The sequence below is a fragment of the Haliotis cracherodii genome, unplaced genomic scaffold (assembly GCF_022045235.1).
Source record: "Haliotis cracherodii isolate W230 unplaced genomic scaffold, xgHalCrac1.p SCAF_12, whole genome shotgun sequence".
Taxonomy (NCBI): Eukaryota; Metazoa; Mollusca; class Gastropoda; order Lepetellida; family Haliotidae; genus Haliotis; species Haliotis cracherodii.
In genome coordinates this window covers 24,095,723-24,120,369 of record NW_027266267.1, presented here as the reverse complement: position 1 = coordinate 24,120,369, position 24,647 = coordinate 24,095,723, and the positions used below count along the sequence as shown (strand labels likewise).

The 24,647-nt window shown below is 42.2% G+C and overlaps 1 protein-coding gene across 1 annotated transcript in view; it reads left to right on the top strand.

The window, feature by feature from the left end:
* Positions 1-24,647, top strand: part of LOC139457687 (multidrug resistance-associated protein 1-like) — a 53,097-nt gene that overhangs the window by 14,931 nt on the left and 13,519 nt on the right. The window contains exons 5-22 of the mRNA XM_071239042.1: positions 711-839; positions 1,382-1,443; positions 3,186-3,323; positions 4,428-4,721; positions 5,420-5,600; positions 7,387-7,707; positions 9,507-9,644; positions 11,557-11,703; positions 12,687-12,771; positions 13,218-13,284; positions 13,772-13,898; positions 14,436-14,612; positions 15,249-15,416; positions 16,223-16,412; positions 18,163-18,253; positions 20,155-20,269; positions 20,959-21,190; positions 23,559-23,869. Of these exons, the coding sequence (XP_071095143.1) occupies positions 711-839; positions 1,382-1,443; positions 3,186-3,323; positions 4,428-4,721; positions 5,420-5,600; positions 7,387-7,707; positions 9,507-9,644; positions 11,557-11,703; positions 12,687-12,771; positions 13,218-13,284; positions 13,772-13,898; positions 14,436-14,612; positions 15,249-15,416; positions 16,223-16,412; positions 18,163-18,253; positions 20,155-20,269; positions 20,959-21,190; positions 23,559-23,869 (2,973 nt within the window). The remainder of the gene's footprint in view (positions 1-710; positions 840-1,381; positions 1,444-3,185; positions 3,324-4,427; positions 4,722-5,419; positions 5,601-7,386; positions 7,708-9,506; positions 9,645-11,556; positions 11,704-12,686; positions 12,772-13,217; positions 13,285-13,771; positions 13,899-14,435; positions 14,613-15,248; positions 15,417-16,222; positions 16,413-18,162; positions 18,254-20,154; positions 20,270-20,958; positions 21,191-23,558; positions 23,870-24,647) is intronic.

The following is a 24,647-nucleotide window of genomic DNA, read 5'->3' as shown; positions in this document are numbered from 1 at the left end:
TCAATTCCCCTCATGGGTACAATGTATATTAATGTTGGGATATTGCTGAATCAGGACATTACATCACTCATTTCGACTGGGCGGTCGCACTCCACTCAGGATTCACCAGACGCGACCTCCCTCAGATGTGTCATCAGACATTCATACAGAGAGGTATCGTACCGTCGTAAAATATCTATTTTTAATGATATTGCGACAATAAACAAAACACAACCAGTCTAACAATACCGTCCATTCACCGAGCAGTTAGTATTAGCAATGATACCTCTTTAGTCCTGAGACCCGGGAAGATCCGGGTTGGAAAAAGTCTCCAGCAACCCATGCTTGTTGTAAATTTAGTCCGTGCGCCGTTAATTCGTAAACATCAATATCCGGATGATTGCTTCTGGGAAACCTTTATACAGTTTTTTTAAATGACTTCTTTAATCTGGCCCCCGTGAGTATTCTGGGTTAGAATGTGTTCCTATCAACCTGTGCGGTTCGTTAATGTCGACAACATTATAAGGAGGTCAGGCTTGGTGATTTGGTGGATTGCTAGTCATCGCTGTTCACTGGTTTGCCTGGACGAGACTCGAACATTGTCTCGAGCGACAGTAAAGAAAGGAACAAGCAATTATCTGGGCATTTATTAATCCTGACGATGTCATTGTTTGTTCAGTTGAAGTTATCGCTCTTATGGCTGTTATTTGCATGTACTTTTTCTATTACAGACATATGAAGACGACTTGTTGAAGTTCATTTTGTTCGGTTTGAAATTTTTGCTGATCTGCATAGAGTTCCTTCTCCATTGGGTTTCTGATCTGCCTGGAATAAGAAGAGGCTACGAACCCTTGGGGGAGGTATGAGATCATCCTCGTGGGTCGAGGGAATTTTTATCCTCCGGTAAAAAGCAACTGAGATTATATATTGGTTGTTGAATATAATACAGGATATGCCTGATGATGTCTTTTGTGTATTAGGGTCCAATGGGTATTGGTCATATTTTGATTGGGTAGGATTTTTTACTTAATTCAGTATCTGCTGAGGACTACCTGAACATAAATGCATTTTACGTGTTCAATGTGAAACAGATGTCTTTTTAGTCATGTGGTTAAAAAAGTACCAAGATCTGTTTTGCTCTCACAAAAATCTGAGATGCTGTGATATGACTGAAATACTGTTAAAAGTGGCGTCAAACCAAACTCACTCACTCATTCACTGATTCACTCACTCACTCACTCACTCACTCACTCACTCGACATTATTGAACACTCTTAACTAAGTTGACTTGATGTACAGATCTGCTAGTCGTGGTTTGAATCACATGTTTGCCCCTGCAACTTGAATCGCAAATTAAAGTATCCTTCTCAATACTGTTGGATGTGGACGTGAATATTTGCAGAATCCCTGCCCCGAGGTCACAGCCTCGTTCCCGTCGAGACGTATCTTCTGGTGGATGACGAGGTAGGTAGCACGTCATCTGTCACTTTCCGTATTCATCATTCCGTCCGAACTGACCACCTCATTTATTTGGAGCCATGTACGAATTAACGCCCTTTGCCTCTTTCCGTACAAATAATGTCGTTTGCCTTTTCGCACGTATTTAGTCGGTTGACTCTTCCCGTACGCACTGATGTATATCATCGCTGTGCACAAGGTGATAGACAAGTCCCCTTATGTCTCATACACATCAAATATTCTGAGTTGAATGAGGTGAGGTGAGGTGAAATGGGGTTTAACGTCGCGTCCAAGATTATTGCACTTATAAAGTGACGTGCATGCACGTGTGTGTGTAGCTGCTTGTACTAGTCCGGACTAATGCCGATTTATAGTTCTAGCTCACTGAGATACCATGCCGCAGTTTAACATGAATACCCCACTCAGACACAGTATACTGACTCCGAGCCGACCAGTCCTTGTTTTAGCCCCTTGCCGAGCGCCAGACAGGGTAACAACAAGTACCATCTTTTAACGTCTTTTGGTATGACGCGGCTGGGGATCGAACCCCGGACCATCCGCTCTCCGGAGGCGGTCCTGAGTTGAATGAGGATTGGATGGACAGTAATGACGTCACTGCTTCTTCGACATGCTGTAAAATGTTTCGGGGTTCTCAGTGGACCCTTCAGCAGGTATCTGTGTATCGGCGTTCCGTGTCGCCATTGTGGGTCTGGGGCGTTAACTGCAACTCACAGGGCCTTGAGAGGTGGCCTTAAGTTGAGAGGTGATAGGTCTGAGAACTCCTATTTATTTACATACACACTCACGTACTGTCGCACACCCATGCAAGATTGAACGCAACGCAAAGTATGATACGGAAACGTCGTTAGTACAGGCCACATTAGTCCGTAAACCTCGTTAGGACAGACAACGTTAGTCCGCAAACCTCGTTAGTACAGATCACGTTAGTGTGGAAACCTCTTTAGTACGGACCACGTTAGTCCAGAAACTTCTTTAGTACGGACCACGTTAGCCGAAAGACCTTGATGGAAGGTCGTTATAGTGAAAGCAACTCCTTACCATGGCTAGTTATTCCTCAAATTGTTTGATCAGGACGATTTATTTGGAAGTATTGTCCGGATTAACGAGTGTTTTTTTGTACGACTTCCTTCTGAGAAACGCCATACTAACAGACAACAACTACCCATACGCACATTGTCTACATAATTTAATTATTTAGTTGTCAGTGTACGATTACATCGAATACTCCTGATCTTTAAGTAATCACATTCAGCTTCCACCGCCATACTCAAAATATCCCTTTCAAGAGATGAGCAGAATATTACTGGATTGATAGGGACATGATAAGACAGAATAGTTTTTCGTTCCCTGTTTTTAGACATGCACAGGGGCGGTCGGGTAGCCTAGTGGTTAAAGCGTTCGCTCGTCACGCCGAAGTTCCGGGTTCGATTACTGACATAGGTACAATGTGTGAAGCCCATTTCTGTTGTCCCCCGCCGTGATAATGCTGGAATATTGCTAAAAGCGGTGTAAAATCAAACTCACTCACTCACTCACTCAGACATGCACAATTATCCACCTATATGAATAATGGAGCTGAAAAGAATTTCTCAATAGGTTTGTTTCATGATAACATCCAGCACGTACAAAGAACCCATTTTCAACTTTGTAATCTGAGGCAAATGGTTTTTTTCAGTATTTTCTCGAACACTTTGTTTTTACATTTGTTGTTCTTTCTTCCCTGCTAGGCTGGTGATCCGCGGCTACAGAAAGGGAATAAAGGACATCGATCTGTGGGATCTGAACCCACGAGACACGTGCCGAACTCTGGTACCTCCGTTTGAATCACAATGGCGGGAGGAAGTGAAGCACGTCAGCACACCCACGTAAGTTGGTTTGGGTTATCGCTGATTTGAACAGTATTGGAGCTATATCACGGCGTGGTAGCTTAATGTGGGAGGAAAGCCCGAGCTGATAGAGGTCTTTTACCACGTTGGCGAAACCCACGGGCACAGGTAGGGTGCTGACAATCGTAGAAACATAATCTTGTAATCATAGACTTCACCTAAGGGACGCAACTCTGAACAGACAAAGACGGTGCCCAGGAAGATCTGGTCTATTGCATTAGTGATAATTAGCTTCTGTTTCTTCGAAATCAGGACTACCTTCTCCCAATGGTACAGGGAGTCGTTAAACTTATTTATACATGGCCGTTGTGTAAAGTTTGTTGTGTGAGACATTTGCATTTTGTAAGTACTTTCTGTGATAATTTTATTTTGCCTCAGTGCATAAGCATTTTCCTATCATCGGCTTATTATGCTGTAGTTCGAACGTTCTACCAACATATGTTTACAGATCTACATTTCGAAAAGACCTTACGTTAACTAACTAAATAATTCTAAAGCCCAACATTCAAATAACAGAGCGGCGGTCGTGAAGCCTAGTGGTTAAAGCGTTAGCTCGTCACGCCGAAGACCCGGGTTCGATTCCCGACATGGGTACAATGTGTGAAGCCCATTTCTGGTGTCCCCCGCCGTGATATTGCTGGAATATTGCTAAAAGCGGCGTTAAACCATACTCACTCACTCAATAGAACCAACGTTTAATTATCTTTATAAAGACTCAACGTTCAAATATATTTTCAAAGACCGATTTTTTAGATTTCGTTGAAGACCCAACGTTCAAAATTTGTTAAAAACCCCAACGTTCAAATATATTTTCAAAGACCGATTTTTCAGATCTCGTTGAAGACCCAACGTTCGAAATCTATTAAAAAACCCAACGTTCAAATATATTTTCAAAGACCCATTTTTTCAAATCTTTTTGAAGCCCAATGTTCAAATATCTTTTCAAAGGCTCAACGTTTACATATTTTTTCAAAGAGATAACATTCAAACATCTTTTCGAAGATCCAACATATTTTTAAAGACGCAACGTTCAAGCATATTTTCAAACGTTCTTATCACATTGTTAAACGAATATCATTTCAGATTACAGATGAAACCTAAACGAAAGGTTATTTACACGAACACACCAAACCATTCCTACCAAACTGGCTACACTGAAAAGTCACCATTAATGGAGAAACACCGTATCAACATCGGTACCAGCGCTTCGTCAAGCTATACGGACTCTTTCGAGAAAATGCACGACGACGCCTCTTCACGTGGAAGCCCATCTCTTTTCCGAGTCCTGTGGAGGTTATATGGTGGACGAATAGTTCTTATGTCGATTTTAACCTTAATAAGTGATACACTCAAACTGGCAGGTCCATTAATATTGAGGTAAGAAATACATTAAGACGATCACGTATATATCCATCGGTGTATATAACAACAGATGTGACAGTGAATGAATGTTGTTTTACGTCCCAGCAGTTATTCCGATCGAAGAACACCAGTTACTGCAGACTTGATCGATGTTGAGAGCTTCAAAATGAAAAAGCTGTGAGCGTAATGACGTTTTTGAAACGGTATTTTCCTTCTTCGAATCTTTCAATAAAATTAGATATATTTAGTGAAAAAGGAAATTAGTTATTTTGTTCCCGGAGCAGTCTATACTCGAGTGGGCGAATGAGTGATATATGGGTTTATTATACTATTTGTTGCTGCAATTGATTTATTGTTGTTAGAATTAGTTCTCAATGATGCTAAAAAGGAGGATAAGGGGGGCCAACTGACGATGAATGGTGATGGTGATGATGGTGATTATGATGATGATGATGAAGATGATGATGATGATGATGATGATGATGATGACCGCGACGACGAAGCTGATGGTGATGATGACGATGAATGATGACGATAATAAGTAAATGTGCCTTTACGTCTCCTTTAGCAATATTCAGTCACGGCGTGAGACACCTGAAATGGGTGAAGACCCTTATGGGGAAATAGAGCAGGCCGTTCGGTGTGATGTTTGGTTCAAGGAGAACTAGAAGGTTCCTCGTGAAAGTGTATTTTTAAATCCACTCTTTCTGCAGCTCCTTGATCAGCTTCGTCTCCGACAAGTACCCCAGAGAAATGTGGTGGGGCTATGTCCTCGCCTCCTCGCTACTCGCCATACAGCTTTTCACCAGTGTCATCGGACAGACCGGTTTAGCCATAGCAACTGTTCTGGGTATGAACATTAAGACCACGTGCATATCCGCCGTCTATAAGAAGGTGAGTTAGTTTTGACTGATGTTATCTATATGTTAGTGTTCGAATCTGAAATTTATCGAAATGAATATTGGATGCACGTAGAAGAATGTTGTATGTTTTAATGTACTTTTTCATGTTTTCTAATAGTTTTGGCGTTGGCGTAACCAAGTGGTCAAAGCGTCGGGTCGTCATGCAGAAGCTAATATCACCTGCAGTGCTATTGATGGAATATTACTATACGCACCTCAGTCACTGACAAGATTTGTAAAGATATAAAACGATAGTGACATATGTTTCAGTTGAAAGTTGATTCTGGTTTAAGCCTGATTTGGATGGTATTACCAAATGTCATCTAATGTAACAGAAGTGCTGTAATGGCAAGTTTTGTCCACGTTTATACATTTTGGTATTGGAATTTAAATTGAAAGTGTTTTAATTCTTTTTCGCTTAAATCTTTATTTAAGTTACGTGTAACACTCCCAAATGTCCCTATAAAAAGATGAATAGCCATAGTCTGACAAAATAATGGTTATGCAAGGTCCATAGGAGTGTCATTAATGTGTTTGTAACCCTATCATTTTGCTTTTGTTCTTCCCCTACTTAAACAAAAATAAGATTTTTATTTTGACAAAAATCTTTTTGAAATTTGAATTTGTATTTAACTTCTCGAATTCGTTTTGGCTCCATACATTTCACGACTCATTTTATTTCGCATTTGATTATTGGAAGGCATTCCGAAGGAGATTGAGCCAAATTTTGTGGCGTCAACTAAATGTCACTTCAACGATGTGTTGTAATGCGTTCATAGCATGTGAAATGTGACTGTGAAGGGAAACACGCTTTGGATGGTTGATATAGATCGGAAAATAATATCCTCAGTACCCATCACGCCTCATACCTCATCCCCCAAAAACACACATACACGCACACTCACTGACACACGCGCACGCACGCACGCTCCCACACACCTGGCTTCTGAGTGTCACTGTACCCCGATGGCGTAGGATGCTGCTTGCTCTATCAACCATTTAAAGAGCTAAGGGCATGTGGAGTCTGTTTTGAGAAAAGAGATGAAAACTGTTAATGAACTTTTTTTACCGATAAATTCCTAGACATTAACGCATTTTGACCCCAGAGATACAAATATTGTTGTACAAAAAACATTCAAAAAAGGAAATAAACTTTCGTTTTTAATTTGTGTAAGGATGGAAAGGGCCAATGTCTGTGTTTTGGCCCTTTTTTACCCTCAGGCATTTGCATGGGATTTAACATGATGTCAGATTGATAAACTACTACTGGCAGTATAAACACATACTATTGAAGCTCTTTTGAATCATTTAAACTATTACCAACTTTGTTGAATAGTTGAAACATAATAATGAGGTGTCCAAACTTTCAAATTCTCTCTCAGACAACCAGTCTCAACCACACACGGAAATGAGAGGTAAAAGGGCCAACATCTAGCAAAGTGACTGTGGCCCTTTTGGAACTTGACTTTGGCCCTTGTATAAAATTTTAAGTAGCTATATTTCAAAAGCGCATCTATGAAAACATACAATATTTCTTCTACAGGTAGACAAGAACTCATAGATGTTTTTTTTTTTTATGCAGTAATATGCAAAAAGGTCCAAAGTGCATTTTGGACCCTTCTAGTTCTAAGCTTTTCATTTGTATGCAGACTAGATTATTCATAAGCTATTACTGACATAACTGATTGCATTCATTCACACGACATTCATTCACAACTGAAACAGATACAAATGTCCTTCGATGTCACATAGTGTCGATGGCAAACGTTTCTTTAAAGGCGTTAACACTGAACAACGAGGCAAAGAAAACCACAACGACTGGTGAGATTGTCAACCTGATGTCAGTGGACATTCAACGAGTGTGTGACGTGATGGCCAACCTCGCTCTTCTGTCCTCCGTCCCTGTCCAGATCATCGTGTCCATCGCGATGATCTACCAGACCATTGGGGCATCCGTCTTCTCCGGTCTCGCCATTTTGCTTGTCCTGCTGCCCCTTAACGCTGGCCTCAGTGGACGCCAGAGGAAGCTGCAGATGCTGAACCTCCAACTGAAGGGCGAGCGCATCAAACTGCTGAATGAAGTACTGAATGGGATTAAGGTACGTGCCACGTCACTGCGTGTATGCTTTAAATGGCCCGAATACCCCACAGAAAAATGGCGTGATCAAAACTATCTCGCAAGTCCAACAATCTAAACAATGTATAAGTGCCCTGTGATTTTGTTACACAAATAAAAGCGACAAAACCGTTTCCATGATCAACTGTATGTAAGCTCTTTTTCAAGCTTTACTGAGGCCTTGTCACCTTGTTCAAACAACTTCTGAGCAAGAGTTGTATGACACCCTTTGGAATATTCGTAGAAAAGAGCATTCTCGACTCTACCTCAAAAATTTTGAAATGTAGACACCTAGAGCTGGAGCTGTTGGAATATTGCTGGACATGAAGGGAAAGTTGACTTTAGGAAAGTTGAAGTCATTCCTCTTGGCATACATTGTGGAGAATATTTTGTCATTCTTAATCTTCATGCATAGATCTAAATATGAAACGGATGAGGTGGTGTTCTTTATTTCTAGTTCAGGGTGATACATCAGTGGAAGTGAATCGGCTGTTTGACCATTATTGAACGATATCAGATCATCGAAATACCTCAAGCTTAAGTTTTTTGGCCAAATTCTCTTGTATTGATTATGCTAACCGGAACTGTAATCCGAATCGAATGTACAACGAAAGAGGTCATAGAGGGGAGCACAATTGGTGCTCAATTGCAAGGGACAAAGACAAAGCCTGTATAGCTATGTCCATGCTTTTGTGAAATCCTTGTCAGCACCATACTCGTCAAAGACCTTTTTATTATCACTTATCACATTAAGCTGAACTGCTGAAATATAACAGACCCCTGTATCCCAATTGCGTGGATCGATGCTCATGATGTCAATCACTGGATTGTCTGGTCCAGACTCGACTATTTAGAGACCGCAGGAATATTGCTGAGTGTGGCGTTAAACAAACAAACAAACAAACAAACAAACAACTGAAATACGGGTAAAAGGAGCGTAAAAGGCAACTCCCACACTCAGGTCAACGTGTATTGTGCTATCTGTGTTTCCCTCCCGTTGTCACCGTGGACACTACCATTTAAATCGGTGCCAAAAACCAGCATTTTGATACTAGTACAAACTTACATTTGGGCATTATTTCATTTTCCTCATATGTACTAAGTTGCCTATGAAGAGAAAATATACACTTGAAAATTGGATTTGACCAATAAATTTCGAACGTTATAAAAACGTTTCTTGTCACCGAAACAATGCACACTTAGAGTACAAAACACAACTATCACATCCTTATCAAATAAACACTTCTTGTTTGTTTCATATTTTGCCACAAGACCCGTGAAGACTCGGGGTAGAACTGATCTTCAGCAACCGAATCGGATGCTTCCCGTAAAGGCGACTATGCTTGTCGTAAGAGGCGACTAACGGGATCGGGTGACCAGGCTCGCTGACATGATTGATGCATGTCATCGATCCCAATTGAGTGGATCGATGTTCATGGTGTCAATCACTGGACTGTCTGGTCCAGACTCGATTATTTACAGACCGACGTCATATAGTTGATATATTGCTGAGTGCGGCGTTAAACAACAAACAAACCATCAAACATGGGGGTATACTTTCTTTTGCTATGCAGTTTAGTATAAGTTGATATTAGCTGACCTTTGATAATGTTCCAAATAGTTGAAACAAAACTGAAGGGCACAAAAAACATTGTGTTCCAAGCGCCGTTTAATTTTTGTTTGTTTAGGCCTATAGTTTTAATTGAAACAATATCTGATGTTTTAGCTGCTGCGAAAAACTATGTGGTCTCCAGACAAAATCTCAATATTGCTGTTGCTCAGGTGCTGAAGCTGTACGCGTGGGAGACATCTTTCAAGCAGAAGGTGGAGTCGGTGCGGCGGAAAGAGGTGGACGTGCTGCTGAAGATCTCCTACCTCTCTGCCGCTCTGGGCATCAGCTGGACCATGGCACCATTCCTGGTACGTCATTCAACATCCTCATCCGAGGCAGGTCAAACATCATCCTCATCCGGTGCAGGTCAAATGTCATCCTCACCCGGGACAGGTTAAACATAATCTTCACTCGGGTCAGGTCAAACATCATCCTCTCCTGCGTGAGGTGAAACATCATCCTCAACCGGGTCAGGACAAAATCATTGTGACCCGGATCAGGTCAAACATTATTGTCACCCGGGACAGGTCAAACATCATCCCCACACGGGTATAGGTCAAACATCCTCCTCTCCTGTGTGAGATTAAACATCCTCCTCAACCGGGTCAGGACAATATCATTGTGACCCGGGTCAGGTCAAGCATCATTGTCACCCGGGACAGATCTAACATCATCCCACCACGGGACAGGTTAAACATAATCTTCACTCGGGTCAGGTCAAAAATCATCCTCTCCTGAGTGAGGTTAAACATCACCCTCAACTGGGTCAGGTACAAAATCATTGTGGCCCGGATCAGGTCAAACATTATTGTCACCCGGGTCAGGTCAAACATCATCTTCACCCAGGGATGGTCAAACATCATATTCACCCGGGGCAGGTCAAACATCATGTTCACCCGGGACAGGTCAATCATCATTCTCACCCGGGTCAGGTTAAACATCATTGTCACCCAGGGCTGGTCAAACACAATCCTCACCCAGGGCATCTCAAACATCATGTCAAACATCACTGTTATAACCCTATTGAGAATCCTGCAATCTAGATATGCTACTTCTCTGCGGCTCTGGGCATCAACTAGACCATGACACCATTCCTGTTACGTCATTCATCATCCTCATTCGGTGCAGGTCAAACATCATCCTCATCCGGGACAGGTTAAACATAGTCTCTACCCGGACAGGTCAAACATCATCCTCTCCATCGTGAGGTTAAACTTCATTGTCACACGGGGCAGGTCAAACATTATCTTCCACTGGATCAGGTCAAACATCATTGTCACCCAGGGCAGGTCAAACATCATCCTCACCCGTGACATCTCAAACATCATCCTCACCAGGGGCAAGTCAAACATCACTGTTATACCCCCATTAAGAATCCTGCAATTCCATTGAATCCGGATGCGTACCACGTTAAGACACATTACAATTCAATGTAGACCCCCAAATCCTGTGACTGACACTGACCTCGAATATTGACTCGTCACATGATCAGTATTGAGCTGTTACATGTGTACGTGATGAATATTGACTCGTCTGCTAGAAAACAAGATGTCGCCAGGTACTAACGATTCATGGTTCGCAGTTTAGTTACTGTAATGCAGAGGACAGTTTAAAGTCTTCATAAACTTGAATTTTGGATTTAAATTAACGAGTCATATTGTGATTTCGCGGAAAAGATAAGTACAATTTCACACTGAAAAAAATAGATAGATATTGCCTAGAATTAATGAATTCTTCACAGAAAGTTTCACATCTGAGAGTTTCTGGGGCTTTGGTCCTGACCCACAACGAAACTAAAACATGTGGTGTCTCTTCAGACACGTGAATGGTTCTGTTCATCCAGATGCAAAAGGGGTACGATGAGATGCTATTGTGTATCAAGGGCAGCATGTGTTGTATGCTCACCTATAGTGTTTATGGATATATCCAAGATGGAAATCAGGCGCTAAATAAATGCATACTTCTTCTTCTTCTTCTTCTTCTTCTTCTTCTTCTTCCTATTTTGGGTGATCCTGGCACATTCAGGCTGGATAGGTTATTACTATTATCATCATCATCATCACCATCATCATCATTATCATCATCATCATCATCATCATCATCATTATTATTAAAACATGGAAATAAATGTCATTACCTACTATTCATGAATACTTCTTAATTAAAGCTTAGTTTGTGTTTAAATTAACGAGTAAGCGAAATGTCTTCCTGTGACGACAGGTGGTCCTGGCAACGTTCGCAACGTACGTCCTCTCCGACCCCAACAACCAGTTGGACGCCAACAAAGCCTTCGTCACCCTCTCCCTCTTCAACATCCTCCGGGTCCCCATGAATCTTCTTCCAGGAATCATCTCGAGTGCAGTACAGGTAAACATGCTGTGTCGAGGGCAAGCATGGGTTGCTAAAGACCTATTCTACCCCAAATCTTCACGGGTAACTAGACCAAGGCATTGCAGTATGGGTTTGCGCTATTTGCAGACCAGATCACGGGGTCATAAAAAAACAACTTTGACCATATCTTCCCATAAATCGGTGATCATAAATCGGGGATCACGTAGCTTAGTCTATGAGAATAACTTAAATATGAGACAAAATTTTATTTCAAGTCCTAAGGCTGCACATGGAGACAATCTTTCGCAAACACTTGGAACAATATTAATTCACATATCGATCGCGAAGATTCGGTGGCAATTCTCCTCTTTGATATGGCTGGAGTGGTGATGAGTCCCATCTCCATCGTTTTCTGATGTTGGAGTCACTATTAACTAAACTACCGTGCAAACCAGAGTATACATCCTTGTTTGATGTTGGCTAAATCCAAGACAAACAAGAAATTGTTTCGATTGTGATGAATTTGATTAGGGTATCATAGGTGTGTATTCGGTCAACTTTGGTCCCCATATGCAGTGTTCCGGCGACTGTTTTCAGACTAGTAACGTTTTGATTACGCTTTTAATATTTTGGTCAAATTCAATTTTCAAGTGTATACTGTTTTTTTTGTCCGACAGTTTAGTATTCCTCGGATTTATATAAGGTGTGAGTGAGTGCGTTGGTTTTAACGCGGCTTTTAACATTATTCCAGTTATATCACGGCGTGTCAGCTTAATGTGGGAGGAAAAGTCAAAGTGATGCAGGTCTCAGACGTTTACCACTTCGGTGAAACCCACCAGCACGGGTATGGTGCTGACAGACCTAGAAACCTAATCGGGGCGAACCTGATATGTTTCTGGCGTGCCCAAGGGACGCAAATCTGCACAGCGAATCGCGGGGCCTTAGACGACTGGGCCACCCGTGCCCCAATTTATATATTAAGGCCTGGATGTTTTAATGTTCATATTTATACTTTTTAGGCTTTCGTATCGACGCAGCGACTCAATGCCTTTCTTTGTATTGAAGACCTTAGTCCCGAAAACGTGCAGATCGACCATCAATCGGGTAATTATATATGCAATATATAGGGTAATTATAAGAATCATAAGTTGGGTAATTATACATGTAATACGTCGGGTAATAAGATATACTATATGTCAAGTAATTAGACATAATTATCATAAATCGGGTAATTATTTTTACCATAAATAAGGTTGTAAAATATATTGTTCGTCGGGTAGACATACATAACATTAGTGGGAATATTTTACACACTTTGAGTAAATGTAGTTTAAGTTTACAATATGCCTTATGTTAAACAAAAAAATCATTTGTCCATCACTGAGAGAGCGACTAATCATCGCCTATAACTATTTGGCGTCAGTAAGAAACATTGGGACCATGTAATTTCGTAGTTTTAAGCATTATATCGAGTTAATGGAGTTCGAGTTAACGGTGTTCGAGTTAGCTATGCTGTAATGTCTACCACAAGAATGTTGTGTTTCTTTTAGATTACGCAGTACAAATAATTAACGGATCTTTCACCTGGGACAGGTCCATGGACCCGACCCTTACAAAGTAAGGCTTTTATCGCAATCACCTGTGCTATCCAGGCGATAGATGAGCATTTTACGTGACGAACGAATTTGTTATAATGCCGCTTTGAACAGATTTCCAGTTCACCGAATGTCGGCTTAATGTTGTTTAACGCCGCATTCAGCAAGATGTCTGCACCAGACAATCCAGAGATTGATATCATGAACATCGATCATGGATAGGATAGTATGCATCAGTCAGCTCAGCAAGCCTGACTACCTCATCCCGTTAGTCGCCTCTTACAACACGCATAGACGCCCATAACGGCAAGCACGGGTTGCTGAAGACCTAGGCTACCTCGGCTCTTCACGGGTCTAAAACACAAACAAAATGAGTTGATCATACTTTGGGGGAAATTAAATCTATATACTTTTCGCCGCATAGGTTTTAGGAGGTATATGCCTGTCTGTGGATGAGAAACGCCAGACCAGACTTCACCAAAGACTATAGTGCTTTTAACATGTTGCAGCATTGACATGAATATCCGCGAGGGGGCTCTGGTTGCCGTCGTGGGCCAGGTGGCTTCTGGGAAGACATCCGTCATATCAGCGATCCTGGGCGAGATGGAGAAGATATCTGGGTCCGTCACTGTGCTGGTACTACCAATAACAACACTAATGATAACAATGATAATAGTTCCAAATACTCCCTGGGAAGTATACAAACCGCCTGCTTTCTGACTGGGTCTAAGACGATTATGACTGTGCCATCTCATTCTGGCGTTACCCTGATTCAACAATAATTGTTGCAATTTTTTTGGGCAACATGTCGATTTAAGAGTATATATATTGTTCCATATATTACCCAATTGTGACGGATGAAACGAAATATTACTGAAAATATTTTTAGTATTTTACTGTTAACTCGTCCTGTTGCACAAAACGTAGTCGCGTACATCAACGCCAACGCATCAGTGGGATAACCGGCGTTTTTTAATTTAAAAATTCTTCTCAGATCCAGGGAATATATGTCGAGTAATAAGTAGATCGGGACGAAAGGAGTGTCGATACAATACCATACGGCTGATTATTATCTGATGTGGCCTTATATTAACATATGCTTAAACTTCATTCATTTGTAATGTACAAATTAAAACTGACCACTTTTATAAAACAGTATGGTTTCCACTCCAGTCGTCAATAGGATACGTGCCGCAACAAGCATGGATACAAAACTGTAGTCTCAGGGACAATATCCTGTTTGGGAAAAGATGGCGTGAGAAGAAATATAAGGCCGTGATTGAGGCATGCGCTCTAAAGGCCGACCTAGCCCTCCTTCCTGCTGGCGATATGACTGAGATTGGCGAGAAGGTGAGACATGTTGAGCCTGTCATTGTTCCCCTGTTTGATTCCATTTGTAACTGCGGAGAGACTGATTAACTGTCATATTTGCGTTGCTATGGTACGACGTCACGGAGATTGGGCGTTTTGACCTTGACCTTGCGGTTAAACGTAGAGGATCTTGTTTATATGTGTAAAATCCAACATAGAATCGCTGACGCCCACACCAATTGACAAAACAATCATAATGAGACATTGGAGAGAATAAACTAAGTTAAAAATACATTGAGTGATTTATTATAGCTAAACATTGTATCAACCATTTTTCAGTCATTGAAGTCGAAGATATAAATGACGTTTATTTAACGTGAAGTTTATGTTGTCGCCATATGCGCAAACTTGCGGTGTTCGCTGATTCCCAGAAAAAACGGTGTAGCACTTTCATAGTGTTCTTGTTTACGGAGGGGCGGTCAATTAGCCTAGTGGTTAATGCGTTCGCTCGTCACGCCGAAGACCCGGGTTCGATTTCCGACATGGGTACAATGTGTGAAGCCCATTTCTGGTGTCCCCCGCCGTGATATTGCTGGAATATTGCTAAAAGCGGCGTAAAACCAAAGTCACTCACACACTCACTCACTCATGTTTACGGATAACCTTGACCTTCAGGGTATCAATTTGAGTGGAGGTCAGAAGCAGCGCGTGAGCCTTGCACGTGCGGTCTACAGTAACGCGGACATCTATCTGTTGGATGACCCCCTCAGCGCCGTGGACAGTCACGTGGGGAAACACATCTTCAAGAATGTCATTGGCCCCAACGGCTTACTCCATGGAAAGGTAGGTACCCCAGAGAAGTAATAGGCATAACTGCATCTACATACCTATTCATAATAGGTCCCTATTAGAATAGGTCCCCAGCAACCTATGCTGGTCGTAATAGGAGGCTGAGAGGCAAAAGAGTTATTTTGAGTGCTTGTTGTTAAATTTGATTATATGTCTATTTGACCATCATTCGTTCCTGCAACAGATTCTAAAAAAGTATCCTGTGGAAAAATGAATTGTTTAATTGGTTAAAAAGTGAATTTACCACCACATTATTCCAGCCATATTTGCCGAAAATGTAAATTTACAGATTTTCAAAGATAAGATATCAAAATTGCCCATCACATGTACAGTTGAATATTATGCGAATATTTTGTTTCGAATTGTAAAAGTTTTAATAAAATTATATCTTAAAATAAGAACAATGTAGAGGTACCGGTATTCCTTGAGTGCTGACTCATCGCCAATGCTATTCATTTCTTCAGCATGATATCGCTAAGATATTTCAACTGAAAATAAGACTTATGATAAAATCATCTGAGAGATGTTTTGCCGCACAGGCTATGTCGGGGGGTCTGGCCTAGCGACATGGTTGTATGCGGGGCATCGTGTCCCGATGATATTTATCGTTGCTCGCAATATCGATCACTGGATTGTCATATAAGAAATAAAAGACTTGTGGTTGTTGTTTATCGTACAATAATACACTGCGCGCTTCAAGGTATATCACCCTGTAGTGTTTTACGCCTTAATACGTAATATTACGTAACACAACATGTGCGCAATAACACTATTAATGATGACTGTTTTTTTGTCACCAGACCCGGATCCTGGTGACTCATGGCGTCCATTGGCTTCCCATGGTGGACCATATCATTGTAATGAACGACGGCCGCATCACAGAGGCCGGAAGTTACGATCAGCTGATCACCCGAAACGGTCATTTTGCTCAATTCCTGCAGGAATACCTAATTGAGAAGACTGATGAGGAAGATAATGAGGATGAGGAAAGTAAGCAGATGAGGATACCGTAATATTTGGCAACTGCATTATAGGTAATTATAGTCACGCACGTTGAGACGGCCAACGCTAACACCGTATTCGTGCGTGCGTGATTCCCGTGCACCCTTTCGTGTTGAGTTGATTGGTTCAACTGTGTCATATGGCCCTGTGACGCAGGGGTAGCATTATGCAGATGGGTGTTTCAATGAATGCTCGTTCCACCCGTGACGAACAGGTCTGGTTGTTGATGAAATATAGTGATAGCTAAATAGACAGATTTTTTATTCATGCACCGATTGTCTTTAAATGTAATATCCAGTTATGTATGACTGTTTAATAATCTCATATCAACTTTGACTGGAGTAGTTCCGATAGTTTTTCAGATATTGTAGTAAACGTCGGTACCTTAAATTACCTTCCAGACTATGTGTTGTTACATAGATGTGCGACCGTTTAAGCATGTGTACGAAGGCCTTAGTGGATTAAGATTTAGTGGATTAAAAATATATATCCAATTTACTTAGTTCTCACCTCACAGCCTAAATACCATCTAAATACAACATCCCCATGAGGAACACAAGTTTAGATTTTAAACACTTTTACGACAAGATGCATGTCATTATGTATAATCCTAATAAACTAAACATGTTAAGAATTTAGGCATTTTTAAATAAAGTGCACATCATAGTTCTCTCCCACATTTATTACCGAAACACGTTTAGCTGCTAAACACAATCCTAAACATGTTTAGATCCTATACGCGTTAGAAAACCCTGGGGGCAGTCGGATAGCCTAGTTTAAAGCGTTCGCTCGTCACGCCGATGACCCGGGTTCGATTCCCGAAATGGGTATAATGTGTGAAGCCCATTTCTGGGGTTCCCCGCCGTGATATTGCTGGAATATTGCCCAAGACGGCGTAAAACCATTCTCTCTCACTCACTCACTCACTCACTCATTTTAGACCCAAAGCAGGGTAAAAATATGGCACAAGGGACGTGTTAAGAAATAACTTTAGGATCTAAACATATTTTACATTATATCCATAAATGAGTTAATGGTCGTGTTATACTTTCCCATTTTGTAAGTCTCGGATTTTAACGAGATTTAATTTATTTTTTTTGAAACCTGATGCAATAAATTTATATTTTGAATAAGGTTGGTGCAAACAACTAACACCGCCTTCTCCTACTATCACTTTACCACAACGAACGATAACGTCGGGACAAGCGTCCGGGCTTTCACTGTACATCTAACGTCAGGGGGGCACGGGTGGCCCAGTCGTCTAAGGCGCCGCGATTACCTGTGCAGAGTTGCGTCCCTTGGGCACTCCAGAAAATGATTGTGGGTTCGAACCCCGGTTCGCCTCGATTATGTTTCTAGGTTTGTCAGCACCATACCCGTGCTCGTGGGTTTCACCAAAGTGGTAAACGTCTGAGACCTGCATCACTTCGGGCTTTCCTTCCACTTTAAGCCGACACGCCGTGATATAACTGGAATACTGTTAAAATCGGCGTTAAACCCAACTCACTCACTCACTCTAACGTCAACGCCAGAGAAAAAACAGTCTTGATTACCCGCCGAAACGGAATCCGTTGGTCGTTAAAGGTAAATCAGTGGTGAAAGAGATATGAATGGATCACTGGAAATCAGTGATGACACCAGGTGTTTGAGTAAAGGTTAAGCATGTCCTGCCCGAACTTTAGTACCCGCAACTCACACAAGTAACATCGCCAGTTAACTGTGTCCATGTCATCTACAGTCCAGCAGATCAAGGAAAAGATGCGGGGCAAGCTGGAACTCCTCATGTCCGATTACAGTTCCTCTGACGACGGCTTCATCAGGAAAAGAAGGTACCAGGATTACCCCCATTTCGTGTGTTTCTCACTCATAAATACTCCAGGTATAAGTAATCGAGTGACTGATATTATGAGAACGTGTAACTCAATCTGGGTTACATGACACGCAATCTACCAGGTCACCTGATCCATATGGTCCCTACCTACAACCAGCATAGGTAGATGGAGATCCTTTCTTACCCGAAATCTCAGCGGATGTTCTGGGACACGGGAACCCCAGTGGGATTTTGGTCCACACGTAGCTGTGAAGAGTTGCGTCCCTTTAATAGGCGTTTCAAGATCCGATGTTCGTAAGTTCGGATCTCGGATCTCAGATGCACTCTGATTATGATCCTTTGGGTGTGTCCGTCCCAAAATGTTTATTGGCGCCGTGCCCATTTCTGGTGTCCTCCGCCGTGATATTGCTGGAATATTGCTAAAAGCGGCGTAAAACCATACTCACTCATTGGCGTCGCTTCGTTTCCTCCCTCTTTAAGCTGACACGTTCTGATGTAACTGAATTACTGTTCTAAGCTGCACTGAACCCAAATCACGCCCTTTTCTGGTAGCGATGTTTTAATCAATCTGGAATAGTCTTGATGTACTCATTTATCAGTAGATTGATGTTGTAAACGTCATCCGTCGATGGGGTTGGGGTGGGGGCAGGGGTGGCCCAGTCGTCTAAGGCGCCGCGATTCGCTGTGCAGAGTTGCGTCCCTTGGGCACGCCAGAAACCTATGTTCGTTGATGTGGTAAACGTTTGAGACCGGCATCACTTCGGGCTTTCCTCCCACTTGAAGCTGACACGCTGCGATATAACTGAAATACTGTTAAAAGCGGCGTTATACCCAACTCACTCTCTCACTCACTCAACCGTCGAGGTTAAACAGTCCTCTTGATTTTATAAACAAAGTCATAGGACTTTCTACGCATTTGTTATTAAAATCTGCCGGGCTAAAGAATTTATACACTTTAAAATTGGATTCGATCAAACAATTACAAACATTGTCAAAACGTTGCTAGGCTGACCTGTTGTGAAATGCTCTTTGAGATGATGTTTGTGATATCGCTTATCAAATACCACGTATCAAATGCACCACCATCGAATAACCATTTCCTGCTTGTTTCATTTTAGCCACCATCAAACATGGGTGTATATTTTCTTTTGCCCGGCATTTACTTTTTTTTTATATGTATATACAATGAGATAGATGGATTCAATCTGATTTGCACCAATTTCGTTTCTATGAATTAAAAGCATTTGTGGTTTACAGTAAATGCTTCCTCGCAATTAAGTTAAAAAACATCCCTTTCGTGTTTACAACTTTATGCTGTTATATGCTTCTGAATGCTGTCAGAACTGGTCGGGGCGGTCGAGTAGCCTAGTGGTTAAAGCGTTTGCTCGTCACGCCGAAGACCCGGGTCGAATTCCGATATGGGTACAATGTGTGAAGCCCATTTCTGGTGTCTCCCGCCGTGATATTGCTGGAATATTGCTCAAAACGGCGTAAAACCAAACTCACTCACTCACTCACTCACTCAGACCTAGTCAACTGGTTATCTACTCGATGTACTTATGTCGCCATGACACTGTCGTATTACGTTAGCACTCCGCTTATCTCGAACTACGGATATACTTCGCCATATAGTCAGGGGTGTGTGGATAAGGCTAGTGCTTAAAGCATTCGTTTGTCGCGCCGATTGTCCGAGTTCGATATCCCGCATGGGCTCTATGTGTGAAGTCTATATCTTGTGCTCCCGTTCGTGATATTGCTGATTTTGTTGAGAGCGTCGTGAAATTCACTCACTCACTCACTCGTATGGGTTCCGCTGCAGTCGAGTATTAAAAGAAGAACAATCTCCCAGCATACCTTTGCATTAAACATCAACATCTGATGTGAACTGATGTTTCCTAGGAAAATGACGGACTCGAAGTCGATGTCGTTATCCCGGAGTGAGAGGAGTCGTAAGCGTCTCGGGGGCGTGAGGAACGGGATGCTGACGGAGGAGGAGAATGTCAACCACGGAAAGGTAGGCAGTACTATCCGATCCTTTGACAGCAGTCTGAAGTAAGCACATATTGGTTATGTGACTAACGGAAAACAAAGAAAACATCGAGTTGGTTATTCAGTTTATGTCCAACAGTTCTGTCATATATAAGCTAGTCTAACTTTAAGATGGCACGCGTGGCCCAGTCGTCTAAGGCGCCGCGATTCGCTGCGCAGAGATGCGTCCCTTGGGCACGCCAGAAACCTATGATTGTGGGTTTGTCAGCACCATATCCGTGCTCGTGGGTTTCACCGAAGTGGTAAACGTCTGAAACCTGCATCACTTCGGGCTTTCCTCCCACATTAATAACTGGAATAGTGTTAAGAGCGGTGCTAATCCCAACTCACTCACTGTCATACATAAGATAGTCTAACTTTCAAAAACTGTTTGGTATTGAATACCTTCAGGCTGCTTCCTCATCGTCCTCATGTTGGGGAAACATGAAAATCCGTTAATTCCGGTAGAAGAAACAAAGAGTCCAAATTCTAATTGAATTTACTTGTCTTGAAGGTGAGATGACGTTGCTTTCAAGATTATTGCACTACCGTTAGTTGTCTGAAAATGGGATTGTATCCCCTTGTACCCCCTAGGACCTGCTCATGAAGTGTGATAATTTCCTGCTAGTCAACAGAACGAAGTATGCATGCATTATGGTATGTGAACATTTACAGGTGAAGTGGGGCGTGTTCTTGATGTACGGAAGGGCGGCGGGACTACCCTCGTTCATTGTGGCGGTGCTGCTATTCCTTACATATCAGGTGATCAACTCATGGGCTGGCTTCTACCTCACGGCCTGGACAGAGGACCCAAGGCTGACCAACGACACCACCGTGACCACTGAAACATTTGTGGATGTGAACTACAGATATCTTGGAGTGTACGCCTCCTTCGCCTTGTGGATGAGTGAGTTAACTGCCCCGCCAATAGAAAATTGGATTGAGTAAAGATATTACAAACGTTGTCAAATTGAGTGAGTGAGTATGGTTTTACGCAGCTTTAGCATTATCATATAATGTGTAGGTTTCTCGGCAGGATAAAGCCAACGGATAAAAACGATATCCGTTGGGGTCATATGCGGATAGAGATGCAAATATCAAAGGTCAAGTAGGGACTACTTTCACTGTTTATAAACAAACATGGCGTCGCCCTCGTCATTCGGCGATCGAGTCAGAATTAACCATCAGGAATCTGGATAAACTACAGGGATAAATGCTGTCATCATCAAAAGAACAGCCTAATATACTGAAAATCATATCTAAATGTGACGTAGCTAAGGCATTTTATAAGTTTTGGCAACTTTGGCGATATAAATTTCGAAACAATTTTACGAGGGCACGAGGCCTAGCCAAGCGGGATTAGTAGCCACATCTGTGCTTGTAGACCTCTGCGGCTTGAAACCTTCACCACAAATTAAAATAGTTGGATTTGGCCGAAATATGTTTGAATTAATACCTTGTCTCGTTTTGTCGCTGTGTGTACATCTAACTACACTTCTTAACGTTATGACAGGACAGACCGACTGTCAACAACGTCTGACCGTGGTCGTGACGTCTCATAGACTAGGGTTAGAGTAGCTTCCCTTTGACAAAGGGCAGTTACTCTAGCGGACAGACCGATGGATTGCCGCGAAAGGCAATTAAAAACAATTGTGGTTTTGCGTATATGTTGCTTCGACACTGTATAAGAAACAGATTTCAGTTGGAACTATATTGGCTACTGTCACTGTCCGACTGACACATCACTTACCCTGTGACGTAATAAATATTAATGCGCGCATTGCAGGAAAACTCGCAATTTGTCGGTAATGTTTGTGAGAGAGGGAAAGCGATTTTGAAGCTCAGAATTAAAGAATGACATTATATGATAAAGAGGTTATCACGCTTGTGTGTTTGGGGATGGTAATATCCTTTATTAGGAATAAACACTATGTATTTAGCTCGCCAAGGCTCGCTAAATACAATGTTTATTCCTAATGCAGGATATTTACCATCCCCAAACACACTCGCGTGATAACCTCTATATATTCCAGCAATATCACGGAGAGGGACATCAGACACGGGCTTCACATATTGTACCCATCATTAGGAACCGAACCCGGGTCTTCAGCGTGACCAGCGAACGCTTTAACCACTAGGCTACCCGACCGCCCCACAAAAACGTTATCAAAACGTTTCTAGGCTGAAATAGTCTCCGAAACACTGCAAACACGCCACAATGATACTCGTATCAAGAACATCACCATCGAATTATCATTATTTGTTTCCTTTTTAGCCAACACCAAATAAAGGATGTATACTTTCTTTTGCACGACACGTTAGTTTAGTATTAAATATGAGTTTTTTTTTGTTAAGGCTGTAGTCTTCCCGCCGGGTTACCATGACACGCAAACAAACAAATCACTGGGCCTGACCACCCGAGCCATGTAGGTTCCTCTTTCGACCCGGAATCCGAACGGGAGACACGAGTGAGTGAGTGAGTGAGTGTTGTTTTACGCCACAATCAGCAACGCAGTATGTAAATGATCGAGTCTGAACCTAGGGGTTGATATTAAGAGCAACGTCCCCCTCCGTCATGATAACATGCAAGCGACGGAGTCTGACCATTTGATCCATATTTTCGCTTCTTACTACAAACCCAGTCCAGATAACACATTGCAGATTACCCGGGACCCGTAAAGATCCGGGGTAGAATAGGTTTTCAGCAACCCATACATGCCATAAAAGGCGACTATGCTTGTCGTAAAAGGCGACTAACGGTATCGGGTGGTCAGGCTCGTTGACTTCGTTGATGCATGTCGTCGCACCCTAATTGCGTTGATCAATGCTCGTGATACCAATCACTGGATTGTCTGGTCCAGATTCGATTATTTACAGATTGCCGTCCCATAGCTGGAATATTTCTGAGTGCGGTGTAAAAGAAAAAAACACAAAAAGAAAGAAACAAACAAACAAAAGCTTACCCGGGTCCAACAGTGGTTAGCACGTTCGCACAAAGGTCCGGGTTCGATTCCCCACATGTTTACAATGTGTAAAGGTCGTTACTGGTGTCCTCTGCCGAGATATTATTTGAATAATTCTTCCATCAGACACTCGACACTCACTCACTCATTCACTCACTCACTCACTCACTCACTCACTCACTCACTCACTCACTCACTCACCCACTCACTCTATCACTCACTCACTCACTCACTCAGTTATAAATCCGGGTAAAAATAGGTACCAGATATCAAAGCTTGCCATGGACACAAACGATTTAATTTGCATTGTAGTTGTCGTCGTCACGGGATATGGCTATCTGCTTCGTGTGAGGATGGTGAGAGCCGCTGCGCGTCTTCACGACGCCATCCTCAGCCGCGTCTTCAGATCACCCATGTCGTTCTTCGACACCACGCCTTACGGACGCATCATCAACCGCCTGTCACGTGACGTTGAAACCATTGACAACACCCTGCCTTTGATAATCAGGATGCTGTTATCCACCTTCTCCAACGTCGTCGCCACTCTCGTCATCATCACCATCAGCACTCCTCTCTTCATCTCTGTCTTGATTCCGCTTGTTATTTTATATCTGTGTATACAGGTAAGAAGGGTCGAACGGGTTCTGAGGCTTAACACGAACAACTAAAAAAATATCCCTAGAAAGTCTTCAATACAAGACAGTTTAACAACAAATAACTTATATACAATATCTAAACCCAATGAGACTTATTGCTAGTCTACCCTTTGGTAAACGGAACACTACTCATTAAAGGATCTTTGACTCAGGCTAACTGGCAGTCCCAGCAAATTTGATTTTAGTTTTTCTGAACCCATTATTGGGGCGATCGGGTAGCCTAGTGGTTCTAGCGTCCGTTCGTCACGCCGAAGACCCGGGTTTGATTCCCGACATGAGTACAATGTGTGAAGCCCATTTCTGGTGTCCCCCGCCGTGATATTGCTGGAATATTGCTAAAAGCGGCGTAAAACCTCAGTCACGCACGCACTCACTCACTGAACCCATTATTCATTTTTCTGTAAACTCTAATTCTTATTAAGATATCAACCTTCTGTGTTTTGAATTTTGAGGTGGTTTTCCACGTTAGATCCCTCGTTAATAATGTGGAACCAATCGCTACACAAGGGACATACTTAAAATTTAAGGTTAAAAATATACCGTTTTATTTTGCATTGAACTACCTCAAATTTCAAAACGCATCTCTACTTTAACATGATTTGGAATATAGCGATCTTTGATCATTCCGACAAGTGGACACGTGTGGTAAACAACGTTAGCGTGACAAATACTACACAAATCGAAACAATGATCGCAAAATTCCGTGACAGATACATACGCACACGGGAGAAACGAGACGAAACAA